Genomic DNA, 13,776 nt, shown 5'->3' with positions numbered 1-13,776 from the left:
ACACTTTTAGAGATGACTGACTACTGTTAGGGCTTAAGCTTCCCAGTAGATAAATGATTCTCTGAATCTCAGTCTAAGCATGTAAAGCTCCAAAATAAAATGTTCAAATGAGCTTCATCAAATAGGGTTTCTGCTGTGAGGAATTAAAATTTAGGTAACAGATTTGTGGTTATTTCTATGTGTGTTAAACAGATATAATGGTCCACAACATGCAGGATAATTGGGTTATTCATCTGAGTTTCTACTTGGAGGTATTTTGTAGGTTGTTGCATATTTTCTAACCATTTGTTTGTTGTAGTGCAGGACAGATCATACACAATTATTTTTAAAAATGCATTTGATATATAGGTACTTAAACATGTGCTACTATGACTATTACGGTACAGTTTAACTGTGTTGAATAAAAATGAAATTGGTGTTTCAACTCGGTAAAGTACCTACACCGGCTTTAGCCAAGATGCAGAAACTACCGAATTTTACTTTCCCTCGCCACGTGTTTCTGATGGCGTTTCTGTACCTACGTTATTTATCTGCTCTGTTCTTTGTATTATCTCCATAACTGCTTTGTCATTTCTCCCCGGGTTGAAAAACGGAAACACTTCCTTAGTAAACTTAGTGGCCAAAGAGCCAATTAAACTTGCATCTTCCACATCATAAAAAGAAAGCACTCCCTTGTCATAATCCAAATACACCCCAACTTTTTTTGGTCTCGACTTAATGGGGAGACATATCCTTGGCTCTATGTTAAACTGTAAAGTGTTTTCTATGTCAGGAGAAGAATACAGAAACCAGAACCCGTTGGATGTGTTTCGAGAAATATCTGATCTCCGAGGGATTTCAGCTGCACTCGTAACTCCTATCCACCAGGACATCTTGGGTTCTATGTTTGCATTTCCCAAAGAAACTTCCCAGTAGTGCTGTCCGGAGGAGAAGCCAGGCGTTCCTTTGATAGCTGTGAGACAGGTGACTTCATCTCCATCTGGAAAATCTTCACGATCGGCGTCCCTCACTTTATTACCTCTGATTGTGATGAATTCACTTTTTGCGTCCTCAAGTTTAACATTTACTGTTGAAGATTGAAAATCTGATTAGAAACACCCACAAAACAGAGACAGAGAAAAAAAACAAAATAGGTCAAATTAGTTCAATTATTACCGTAATCGACCTGGCGAGCTGCTGATAGCGTTGGAATCTCTGTCGAGAAACAAGAACATAAAACAATTGATATGCAAAGTTCTGTTTTGATTTTGAGAAAAATTACAACTTCACTCATGTCTTACCTTTAGGTAAAAGACTTTCTTTCTCTGAAAAAAAGAGAAGAAAATAACTTATTGTTTGCTAAATTTATGTCGTGAGGAGTAGTACAGTAGTGTTGAGTACAATTATGATTGTCAAATGTCATCAGTGTCAGTAGTTTTGAAAGGAAATTTGTAATTTAAAAAAAGGCTACATAATGTGCTGTAATTGCTGAATTAACATTGTAAAAGAAAAAGTGGCACAAGCTGAGAGGCTTTTTGAAATCTGCCCTTCTGAAGTATTTACACTTTAGGTGCTCAAGTATCCATGTATGCAAGTTTTACAGAAATGCTGGAAAGAATTCTTGAATCTATTTTTTTCTTACCTTCATCGGAGTTAGTGATTTTAATCCCTGAAACAGAAAAGTAAAATGACACGGTTTCATTTCAGATAGTTTCCATAACTCACTCTCATCTATTTGATCCGTTTAAGGATTTCATCAATTACCTGTATTTGATTCTGAATTGATATTTTTTTATGTATTAGGTGTTTAAAGATTAAGAGTGCGAACTTAACATTTACATAACAGTTATAATTGAAGCAGTATGTGGATTTACAGGAATATTGTGCAGTTCAAACCACCACAGGTCTATTGTTAGATAATAAAGGGAACAAACTTCCATTAGGGACCAAAACGATGGGAATCAAAGCACTTTTGAGTTGAAACAGAACATGTGTTTGCAAAAAAGTATGTACTTGTGTGAAATTAGAATTTTTAGAACATATTATGATCTGTACTACACGGCTCACATTCACCACATTATCTTGTGTCCACACTGCAGACAGATGTGGGGGTTTCCCCTTCATGATATAGTGGTTCATTATATACTGTAATGTTATCTGAAGATATGTTATTCTTATGTGATGCCACATCTGTTCATTACTTTTAAAGTTAACCTTTTGACCTTCCCCTGCGAGTCAATTTACATTTTGTCCTCCATCCTGTTGTGCTTCTCAATGATGCTCGCCTTTGTTTGGATTTTGCAGCATTTTTGTTTAATAAAAGACTTTTCTTGACATGCTGCATCCTGATTTCCTCAAGGCACAAGCACAAGCTGAGAGGCTTTTTGAAATCTGCCCTTCTGAAGTCATTACACTTTAGGTGCTCAAGTATCCATGTATGCAAGTTTTACAGAAATGCTGGAAAGAATTCTTGAATCTATTTTTTTCTTACCTTCATTGGAGTTAGTGGTTTTAATCCCTGAAACAGAAAAGTAAAATGACAAGGTTTCATTTCAGATAGTTTCCATAACTTACTGTCATCTATTTGATCCGTTTAAGGATTTCATCAATTACCTGTATTTGATTCTGAATTGATATTTGTTTATGTATTAGGTGTTTAAAGATTAAGAGTGCGAACTTGACATTTACATAACAGTTATAATTGAAGCAGTATGTGGATTTACAGGAATACTGTGCAGTTAAAACCACCACAGGTCTATTGTTAGATAATAAAGGGAACAAACTTCCATTAGGGACCAAAACGATGGGAATCAAAGCAGTTTTGAGTTGAAACAGAACATGTGTTTGCAAAAAAGTATGTACTTGTGTGAAATTAGAATTTTTAGAACATATTATGATCTGTACTACACGGCTCACATTCACCACATTATCTTGTGTCCACACTGCAGACAGATGTGGGGGTTTCCCCTTCATGATAAAGTGGTTCATTATATACTGTAATGTTATCTGAAGATATGTTATTCTTATGTGATGCCACATCTGTTCGTTACTTTTAAAGTTAACCTTTTGACCTTCCCCTGCGAGTCCATTTACATTTTGTCCTCCATCCTGTTGTGCTTCTCAATGATACTCGCCTTTGTTTGGATTTTGCAGCATTTTTGTTTAATAAAAGACTTTTATTGACATGCTGCATCCTGATTTCCTCAAGGCACAAGCACAAGCTGAGAGGCTTTTTGAAATCTGCCCTTCTTAAGTCATTACACTTTAGGTGCTCAAGTATCACATGTATGTAAGTTTTACAGAAATGCTGGAAAGAATTCTTGAATCTATTTTTTTCTTACCTTCATTGGAGTTAGTGATTTTAAACCCTGAAACAGAAAAGTAAAATGACACGGTTTCATTTCAGATTCATTTCCATTACTTACTCTAATCCATTTGATCTGTTTAAGGATTTCATCAGTCACCTGTATTTGTTTCTGAATTGATATTTGTTTATGTATTAGGTGTTTAAAGATTAAGAGTGCGAACTTAACATTTACATAACAGTTATAATTGAAGCAGTATGTGGATTTACAGGAATAAAATTTACTTTTACAGTCCATAAAAGTTGATTACCGGTGTTGGGTAAACTACTTTCAAGAGATGCAAAGGCATCTATTTATAAAAACATACCTTTTCTATGAAGGAAAGAAAACAAGGCATGTGTTTAACGTGACTATGGTCTGTCTTACCATCAATTTTGCCACATCCTGATTTAAATTTCTTTCATGAAATATAAAAAGAACATTTAAAAGTCTGAATTCGGTACGTTCCTATATTTACAGATTATGGTTACACTTTTAAAATGTTGTCATTTAGTTCATGTATTTTGACTCAGAAATGTACCTTTCTTTTTGAAGTACCAAGCTCCTAGTACAAGGCCGGCTAATACGATACTGAAGAGAATCCCAAAAGCCACCCATCCAACTGACGAGGATCTTGAGTCTAAATAAAAAAAATTAAACAAATCAGAATTGTTGTTCTCCTGTTTTGACACTAAAATAGATACAACTGTTGCAAAGATGCTTCTAATTTTCATTACCGCTTTGATGATGTTCTAGACGCATCCTGGCCCTCTGCATGTGCTCATCGTGGAGGCCGATGGAGCAGGACACCTCAGACGACGAGGGGACAGTAATCCAGCTCCGGGCTGAGTACAGACCCGAGGAGAGCCGGCTGTACATCGGATTTTCACGGTTAAGATCCTTTGTTCCGTCCGACCAGCTTAGCACTGGCTGTGGATACCAGCCCTCAGATTCACAGCTCACATTCACCACATTAATTTTTTTCCACACTGCAGACAGAAGCGGGGGGTTTCCCGTGACTGTAAACGGGTGAGAAAAAGGGGATCAACATTCGATGAAAAGTTCCCTTGTTTCATTTTGTGAACTTATTCATGATACTCACCTGTGACACTCAGACTTGCAGTTGTGCTATCATGCGAGACCTCGCTGCTGATGTAACACGTGTAAACTCCTTCATCTCCAACAGTAACGTTTACCAGCTTCAGGCTGACATCCCCCGTCTTCAGCCCTCCGGACGCTGCGTCCTTTACGCCAAATGAGACTCTGCCATTATATGAGGATTCCTGGTTTTCATGGACAAATTTTCTTGCCTTGCGAAGCATGACAGGGGTGTCAAAGCGATCGCCACGATACCATCGAACCTCCAGATCCTCAGCACTTTGGGATGGATTGACCCAGCAGGGTAATGTCGCTGTTTGGCCTTGTTCCACTGAGTTTTGAGACCTAGCAGAAACTGTGATGATCTCTGAAACTGTAACATAAATGTTGGTTTTTATTAATCATCTTATGATTTGCTCTTTGTTGATGTTAATAATATGACGTAGGACATATTATAAACTGGAATTGGAAATCACATATACATTATACAAAGATAAAAATATCAAAAACAATTGCTCTGTTACACAAAGTAAAGGATTCATTGGACAACAAAGCATGTGTATATAACACTCTGATTGTTCCATATCTGACCTACTGTGTTGAAGTCTGGGGAAATGCCTGTAAAACATTTATTCAATCAATTTTCATTTTGCAAAAAAGAGCCATAAGAATAATCAGTAGAAAACGATATAGAGATCCAACAAATCCATTATTCCTTCAGTTAAAACTGTTGAAATTTCATGAATTAGTAGACTATAGTATTCTGCAAATTATGTTTAAAGCTCATAAAAAAACTTTACCAATCACCATTCAGAAAAGATTTGAAAAAAGAGAAAGCAAGTATAACTTAAAAGGAACAGAGATTTTTAAAAAACCAAGATGCAGGACAAAATTGATGGAACGTTGTGTTTCTGTGAAAGGAATCAGTTTATGGAACAATCTGAATAAATAAAACAAAGAATCCAAATCAAACATTACATTCAAAAGCAATTAAAGCCTGTATATTAAGTAAATATACTTAAATATGTTAGTCAAGTTTGACATACCCATAGACGGCGGTAATTTTATTTTATTTTACTTTTTTTATTTACTTAGTTGTTGTTTTTTTTTATTTGTAATTTATGTCATTTGTGAATTTATTTCTTGGAATATTTTTTGAATGAAATAAAGAATAAAATTAAATGAATATAAACTGTACTACACGAAAATCAACATTTTATACCAGCAGTATAGGATTGTAAGGGGTCTTTAGTGTGTGAGCAAAAACAAATTAATGTAGCCTTTCAGGAATTGTATTCTAATTTGTATAAATCTGAATGTCATGCCAATAATGAGGATATGGATAACTTTTTGAAAGATATATCATTACCCACCCTAAAGATTAATGAAAAGGAGATATTGGAGACATGTGTTCTGGAAACAGAAGTCAAATCTGCCATTAAAACGCTTTCAAATGGGAAAACACCAGGTAGTGATGGATTTAGTATAGAGTTCTATAAAAGTTTCCAGGACATATTAGCCCCATTTCTCACTGTGCTTTTTAATGATATTATTTTTAAATCAGTCAATGCCAATGACCATGCGATCTGCTATCATCTCTCTTATTCCAAAACGAGGCAAGGACCATATGCAGATGAGTAATTATAGACCATTAAGTCTTTTAAATAACGATTATAAACTGTTCACCAAGATTCTTGCAATGCGTCTGGAGAAGGTAATACCATCACTTGTGCATTTAGACCAGGTCGGCTTCATTTCTTCTAATAATATGAGGAGACTCTTTCACGTCATGGCAAGAGCATCTACTTTTCATCATCCAGCCGTAGCAATATCGCTGGATGCTGAAAAAGCTTTCGATAGAATAGAGCGGCTAAGTACGGTTTTGGACCAAAATGTATACAGTGGATTAAGGCGTTATATTTTGAACCGACTGCTTGTGTTAAAACAAATGGTATAATATCTCATCCCTTCCAACTTTTCAGCTTGGTGCATTTATGCATTTACTATGGTTCTGCCCAGTGGTCCAACAATTCTGGTCTGAAGTAATTGACATTTTAAAAGCTATTTTGAGAATATTCATATTCCTCAATGTCCTGTTGTATGTTTATTGGGGAGTGCAGTGGAAAATATACATGTAAAAATGATGCAACATATCATTGCTCTAGCTTTTCTGTCTGTGAAGAGGACAATACTTATGAATTGGAAGATTTGCAAGCCAAACTGCTATAATAAATACAATTGGCTGAAGGACTTTTTGGATTTATTGTCAATGGAAAAGGCAACCTCAATCCTTAAAGACAATGAAAATGGCCAATTTGCCCCATTGACTGTCATTAGAGAACACTTGAGAATAATAGAACAATAACATGACCTGTGTTGGTCAAATGCATTTTATTTTATTTTATTTTACTTATTTTTCTTTTAGAGCTGGACCTGAACTGATGCTAGAGGCACCATCATTTCTAAAGTTTATCTGTACCAATCCTTCCCCCCCAACCCCTTGTCTCTTTTTTTGTCATTGTTATGTTTTTCTTTTTGTTATGTGAAATGTGGTGTTGTTAACCTCTTTTTTTTTTGTCTTCATTTTGAAAATAAAAATGATAAATAATAAAAAATAAATAAAAATAAACTGGTTTCGCTTTTTTTGGTACAGATTTTGTGTCACCTGTGTCTCCTTGTTTTTAGAAATGGTCTCATCTGTTTCTGTGATTACGTATCGTCCTGTCTTTACTCCTTCCCCTGCGAGTCCATTCACATTTTGTCCTCCATCCTGTTGTGCTTCTCAATGATGCTCGCCTTTGTTTGGAGTTTGCAGCATTTTTGTTTAATAAAAGACATTTATTGATATGCTGCCTCCTGATTTCCTCCATTTTGGCTCCTAATATTCATGACATCTAGGGCAAACATTGATTATGAAAATAAAGTCGAAAATGAATGTTTCATTGGTAGTTTAGGACAGATTTGAGAGGGCAAGAAGCTGCTCTATGTAGTAATACAACATTTGATCACATGGGGGAGACATATCACGAGAAATTTCATTTGTCAGCCAGTGGGATTACAAACTGTAACTCAAGTGGGAAAAAGTGGTGTTACAAGCATAGTAGAGTATTGTCAGTGGCTTTTTTGTTAACAGAGCTCAGATCAGTGCCACACCAGCCAGCTTGCAACTAATATTCTCAACCTAACAGGATGTGAACTTCAAATCAGTTGCATTTATTGGCCAGTTTGTTGAAACTGTTAAAATATTTCGAGCACTTTGGAGCAGTTCTGGACTCTCAGACGGGCTTCTCTGTAAACACAGCACAGGGTTTATATAAATAAAAAGTATGTCTCCTGCAGCATTGGAGTTTTAAAGGTTACGTACAAGAGCCTTGAGTGTGTGGAATTTTTTTTATCTTCCTGCTGGATGCCGCTGCCTGCCCTGTCCATCTAGAAGCAAACTCTCTAAGATCACAGTCATGTTTAGTTAAATACAGTCGTTGATGCCTCTAAAACATCCTTGAACCAACTTTTTATTGATAGGACAATGAATAAAGATCTCTCCCTTGTCAAGTTTCATTTTCATTTGTCTACCAAGGTGCAATGCTGTGGAATGATATAAAAAATGTAACAGAATCATGTCTCTCCTTAAATACATTTAACACTAAATTTAAAAAATCCCATCCTCTAATCACTTTTGTATCATTGGGTATTGTATATGTATCTCTATTTTTTATTATTATTTTTTATATATACTTCTCTTTTCTTTCAAAATTGTATGTAACTATTGTTCTCTGTTGTATAATATACTTCTTTATATATGATGGAAATATGCACATGTGTGTATGTGTGTATGAGGAATTGTGGTTATTGGATGGGAAGGAGGGGGGGGGGGTGTAAAGTGTTAATTATAATTATTGTAGGTTTAAGAGGGGAGGGTCGCTTATAAGCTTGTCGGGCTTCATGATCTTTCCTGCACATTTTAACTGTTTTATTACTGCTTTTTTTCGATGCTTGTATGTTTGTAAGTGCAAACAAATAAAATAAAAATAAAATAAAATAAAGTTTGATCCTCTGACAACCAGAAACATTTACAAATGCTCATCCATGACTGTACATCTGAACTCTTGAAAATGACAGTATTTGATTCAGATACTGTTATTGCTGTGTTTCTGCCTTTTAAAGTTCCATTCAAGTCAATTTTAAAATTAACTGAATTAATGAGAGTTTATTTAGAGATGAAAACAGTATTATTCAGTTCAATCAAATGTAGTTACAGTGTTTAACAATAATATAAGAGGAAAATTAATAAGCTTTAAGGTAAATATTATAAAAGCTTATCCTTAGTATTGAAGTAAAGTCGGTGGAAGAGACATTTATGAAGAGACTAGCAGAGGTGTCAAGTAACGAAGTACAAATACTTTGTTACCTTATTTAGAAATTTTGGTTATCTATATTTCACTGGAGTAATTATTTTTCAGAAGACTTTTTACTTTTACTCCTTACATTTTCACGCAATTATCTGTACTTTTTACTCCTTACATTTTAAAAACAGCCTCGTTACTCTATTTCATTTCGGCCTTTAAAAAAAAACTATCCAGTTAAATTGCTCCATCCGGATAGAGTGAATTTGGTTGTGGTTGTTTCAGATGTTCTTGTCCAGTTTTGTTCTTACATCCGTTCCCTCAGATTCCTGCAACTAAACTTGGATGTACATTCCAATAAAGGTTAGGATAAATGATAACATGCCTCTGAAGTTTGACTTTTTGCACCATTACAATACTTATAGGCAACTAGTCATCATATCTCCTGCTCTCTGAAACACATGTTAATGCTCAATAGTACACATATATGGTTCTTTAATATATTTGCATTATACTAAGATGCATTCATTTTCAATGGCTTTTGTCCTTAATGGCTTTTTTCCCCCTTACATTACTTTTACTTTTATACTTTAAGTAGTTTTGAAACCAGTACTTTTATACTTTTACTTGAGTAAAAAACTTGAGTTGATACTTCAACTTCTACAGGAGTATTTTTAAACTCTAGTATCTATACTTCTACCTGAGTAATGAATGTGAATACTTTTGACACCTCTGCAAATAAAGAATTTTGAATCTTGACTAATATTGAACACATATCAGAATAAGTCAAGCCCCCTGTCCCTACTTTTGACACCTCTGGAGACTAGAAAGAAAGAAGGTAATCAGAGAAAGATGACGTAATAAATGCTGACTGATTGAACAGGTGTGATTCATGCATTTGTTGAAACCAGATACTCACCAGGAGCCGCCGAACACGTGGACGCAAACAGCACCAAGATCCACAAATTAATCATCGCTCGGTCTGGAAAAGAGAGACGTCGAAGGTTAGAAGTAAAGTCAACAACACGCGGGGAATAAAAGCAGCTTCAACAACTGTAGCAGACTAAAAGACGACCCTCATTCCGGGGGGAAACCTCCGCCTACCTTGTAATTCCCGGCTCGGACTGTGGTACAACATTAAGATGGGAACAAGATCTACAGCTGCTTTTTTTAGATCAGAAAACACGATGAGTTTCCAGCATTGAACTCGACGACGGAATAGCAGCAATCTGTGAAAATGACCGCTGTTGCGCTTGAAAAACTATACTTTCACTTTCAGTTTAGAGGAATGGACGGATCCCCTTCAGCAGACCGCGCATTCAGGGCAGGAAATGATGATATACAGTAATAATACACCACTTTTTATGGTCTTGGTCTTGACTCGGACTCTGATAACTGAGATTGTTGCACACTAAGGTGAAACAATCTTGTGATCACCAGTTCTTTTTTTAATGTACAGTTTTGTAAACTATTTGTATTTTGCATTTTATTTAATATTTTTTGTGCATCTGTAAGTGTGTCTGTATTTAATTACAGTATTGTGTTTATAATGGCCTTGTTTGAATAAATATATGGCATCATTGGCCTTTGACTAATATTTTCATATTGTTGTGATTGTTTAAGTATTAGGTCTATTTCAGGTATGTTGATATAGAGTGTAATTTTGCTGCTATGATTATAAATAATGCAAGTTCAAGATGATAATTGTATCTTTAATCTTAAAAAAATCAAGTTTCATTTACAAATTAAGTACAATTTTAATCAGTAACATTTACTATTCATGACTTTTCTGAGGTGGAGGGGGGTGTTGGAGCTGGTTATTCTGTTAGATGACTTTGGGACTAGTAGTCGTGTCAATCCTTAAAAGCATTTGAGTCAATCATCAACTACTGTAGAAATAGCGGTAGTGCAGTCGCCACACATATCTGATGTCAGATAATTGTTGAAAACATTTATAGTGAGTTCTCACATAAAACATTCACTGTATGTGTTATTGTGCTCTAGTTGAATACATCCTCATATGGAAACTAAGCAGCTGAACCAGGATGGTGCTGATCTACAACTCACGCAAAGATGACTAAATAACTAGGTTTCTTTTTGGTCTCGGTCTTGAGCTGAACTAGTCTCGGTCTTGGTCTTGATACTCTCTGGTCTTGGTCTCGGTTAAGGCGGTCTTGACTGCAAGTCTAAATAATACACAGACGAGGGATTAATCATTCAGTTTGGCAATTTACATCCTCCAAATTCAAGAGCAGAGGAATCGTTGAGCTTGTTTTCAGCGCGCTCGGTTTAAAAGCCAGTATCTCTGGTGGTATTTGAGGTGCATGTGTCTCCACAGAATGGGTACATTGCACATCTGGAAAGGAAGCATCATTCCTAGAAGTTATATGCAGATTTTAGAGGAAAATATGCTCCCATCCAAAGATCTTTTTTAAAGACATTGCATCTTTCAGCAACACCAGTGATTCCCAAACTTTTTCTGGCGGGCTCCTCTTTGGTTTATAAGAAACTTTTTGTTTTCAAACCCCATTGCAGTTTATTTCATACCTCACCAACTTTTTTTTTAACAATTGAACCAATAAAAGTAAACCGCAATACATTTCAGGTCCCAATTAAACAAACTACAACCTATTTTAAATAAAAAAACAAACAAACACATTGACAGTGTAATTATTTCAAGTGTAACTGTTTTTATTTTTTATGTAACACTATCCTTAACTGTCAGTGTAATTATGTTCAGGTTTCTTTCTTCCTCTTTTTTTTAACTGTGTAACAATATTCAACATTGCTGTCAATACATTTTTCAAGAAATGCAAAGAAACCACTCCCCATCAAACAAGCCCTGTCAAAAACCTTTCCATTATGCCCAAAGATAATTTGGGAGTCTCTTGGGGTCCTGGACAAAAATTCACAAGAGTCCAGTCCGACCTGGTAGGCCCAAACTTATTGTGAGGGTCTGCTGGGAACGTCTGGTGGTTGCTGAGGCAACAAAACGCACTGATACAAATATTGTGCTTGATCTACTTAATACTTACTTAATATAAAAAAAAATAAGTAAATTTTTTGCATGAGATTATTATGTAGATCAAGAAAGACTATTATTTGTATAGACTACTTAATTTTTTGTATGTAAATAATACATTTTGCAAGTACAGTCAACTTAATTGTGTTAAGTTTACTTTATTTACCAAAAGTAATGAATTTTGTTCTAAAAATTAAGTAGTTTATACAAAGACTAGTCTTTCTTGATCTACATAAAAATCTCATGCGAAAAAGTTGCCTTCATTTTTTTAAAGCAGATCAAGCAAGATATTTTTTACTGTGGTGTTCTACTTAAACAAATAAAGCATGTTTCATCTAAACGTTGGTCAATCTGCCCAATAGATTAAAATTGTTAAAGGAAAGGTAAATACAACAAGATCATTGCTTGATACTGCTTGAAAAAAATGCACAATGTCTTATTTTTTGAACAAATGCAGATTAAGTAAAAAACTAGATGTATTCATGTAAAGCAACATTTTTAATTGTTAATATCACAGATTTAAATATGTTATATTTACATGAGCTTAGATTTATTTTTTTCAGTGTAGGAGGAGTTTGGAGAGGCCATAGAGAATGACATCCGGACAGTCTCAAAGAGATTCTGCTCCACCATGCGGTGGTTCAGGAGGGGAAAGCGGTGCAGCACCAACTCTGTGTACAGTGGGATGTTGCACTGATGACCTCAACTAGGAATGTTGTGAGACTGTGCAGGGAATACTTTGAGGGCCTCCTCAATCCCACCAACATGCCTTCCTATGGAGAAGCAGAGGCTTCCTAAGGTCAGGGCTACTTGCTGGATTGTCAAACCTGTGATTGAGGAGGAGCAATATGGTTTTCATCCTGGCTGTGGAACAGTGGACCAGCTCTACACCCTCAGCAGGTTTTATGGATTATCTACATTATTTACCACTTTCTTGATGCTCCTTTTAAAAAAAATATGTTTGCCTTTCTTTTCTTTCTGCCAGATGGACAGCATCTCTTCATTTTGATAGAGCCGCTCTCATCAGGTTTGTTTACATAAGATGCGGGGAAAGGCACAAGCGACGCATGTGATTACATTAGCAGTGTCCAAGCATTCATTTTTCATTCATACTGCGCCCGCCCAGCAATGGCTCTGCGCCTCCCACTGTAGGAACCAGTGTTGAACCACATCCACAGAAAAAGCATGGCTTCATGGTGGAAAAGTCTGCATCTTCTCAGTTTCCACACATGTATGGACTTGTTAAAAGAAAAGGAGATACTACACACTATTGCCCTAGTCCAACTTTTTTAAGACACGTTGTCCCATTAAAAATGATCTTGTTTTTTCCCCAAGATTATATATTTCCAGAGGTGTCAAGTAACGAAGTACAAATACTTCGTTACCTTACTTAAGTAGAAATTTTGGTTATCTACACTTCACTGGAGTAATTATTTTTCAGACGACTTTTTACTTTTACTCCTTACATTTTCAGGCAATTATCTGTACTTTTTACTCCTTACATTTTAAAAACAGCCTTGTTACTCTATTTCATTTCGGCCTTTAAAAAAAAACTATCCAGTTAAATTGCTCCATCCGGATAGAGTGAATTTGGTTGTGGTTGTTTCAGATGTTCTTGTCCAGTTTTGTTCTTACATCCGTTCCCTCAGATTCCTGCAACTAAACTTGGATGTACATTCCAATAAAGATTAGGATAAATGATAACATGCCTCTGAAGTTTGACTTTTTGCACCATTACAATACTTATAGGCAACTAGTCATCATATCTGCTGCTCTCTGAAACACATGTTAATGCTCAATAGTACACATATATGCTTCTTTAATGTATTTGCATTATACTAAGATACATTCATTTTCAATGGCTTTTGTCTTTAATGGCTTTTTCCCCCTTACATTACTTTTACTTTTATACTTTAAGTAGTTTTGAAACCAGTACTTTTATACTTTTACTTGAGTAAAAAACTTGAGTTGATACTTCAACTTCTACAGG

General features: G+C 35.5%; 1 protein-coding gene across 1 annotated transcript; it reads right to left on the bottom strand.

Annotated features, from left to right (window-relative positions):
* LOC133420500 (butyrophilin subfamily 1 member A1-like) lies at positions 1-10,063 on the bottom strand. Its single transcript, XM_061710194.1, has 6 exons — positions 9,869-10,063; positions 9,684-9,746; positions 4,426-4,794; positions 4,061-4,342; positions 3,321-3,347; positions 1-1,084 (listed from the first exon to the last, which is right to left on the bottom strand). Exons 1-6 carry the CDS (start codon positions 9,900-9,902, stop codon positions 477-479), a joined length of 1,383 nt encoding a protein of 460 aa, XP_061566178.1. The 5' UTR covers positions 9,903-10,063; the 3' UTR covers positions 1-476.
* Between the last annotated feature and the right edge of the window lie 3,713 nt (positions 10,064-13,776).

The sequence above is a fragment of the Cololabis saira genome, chromosome 20 (genome assembly GCF_033807715.1).
Source record: "Cololabis saira isolate AMF1-May2022 chromosome 20, fColSai1.1, whole genome shotgun sequence".
NCBI classification, from domain to species: domain Eukaryota; kingdom Metazoa; phylum Chordata; class Actinopteri; order Beloniformes; family Belonidae; genus Cololabis; species Cololabis saira.
The sequence above is the reverse complement of the archived record's forward strand: the minus strand, read 5'-3'. Positions and strand labels throughout refer to the sequence as shown.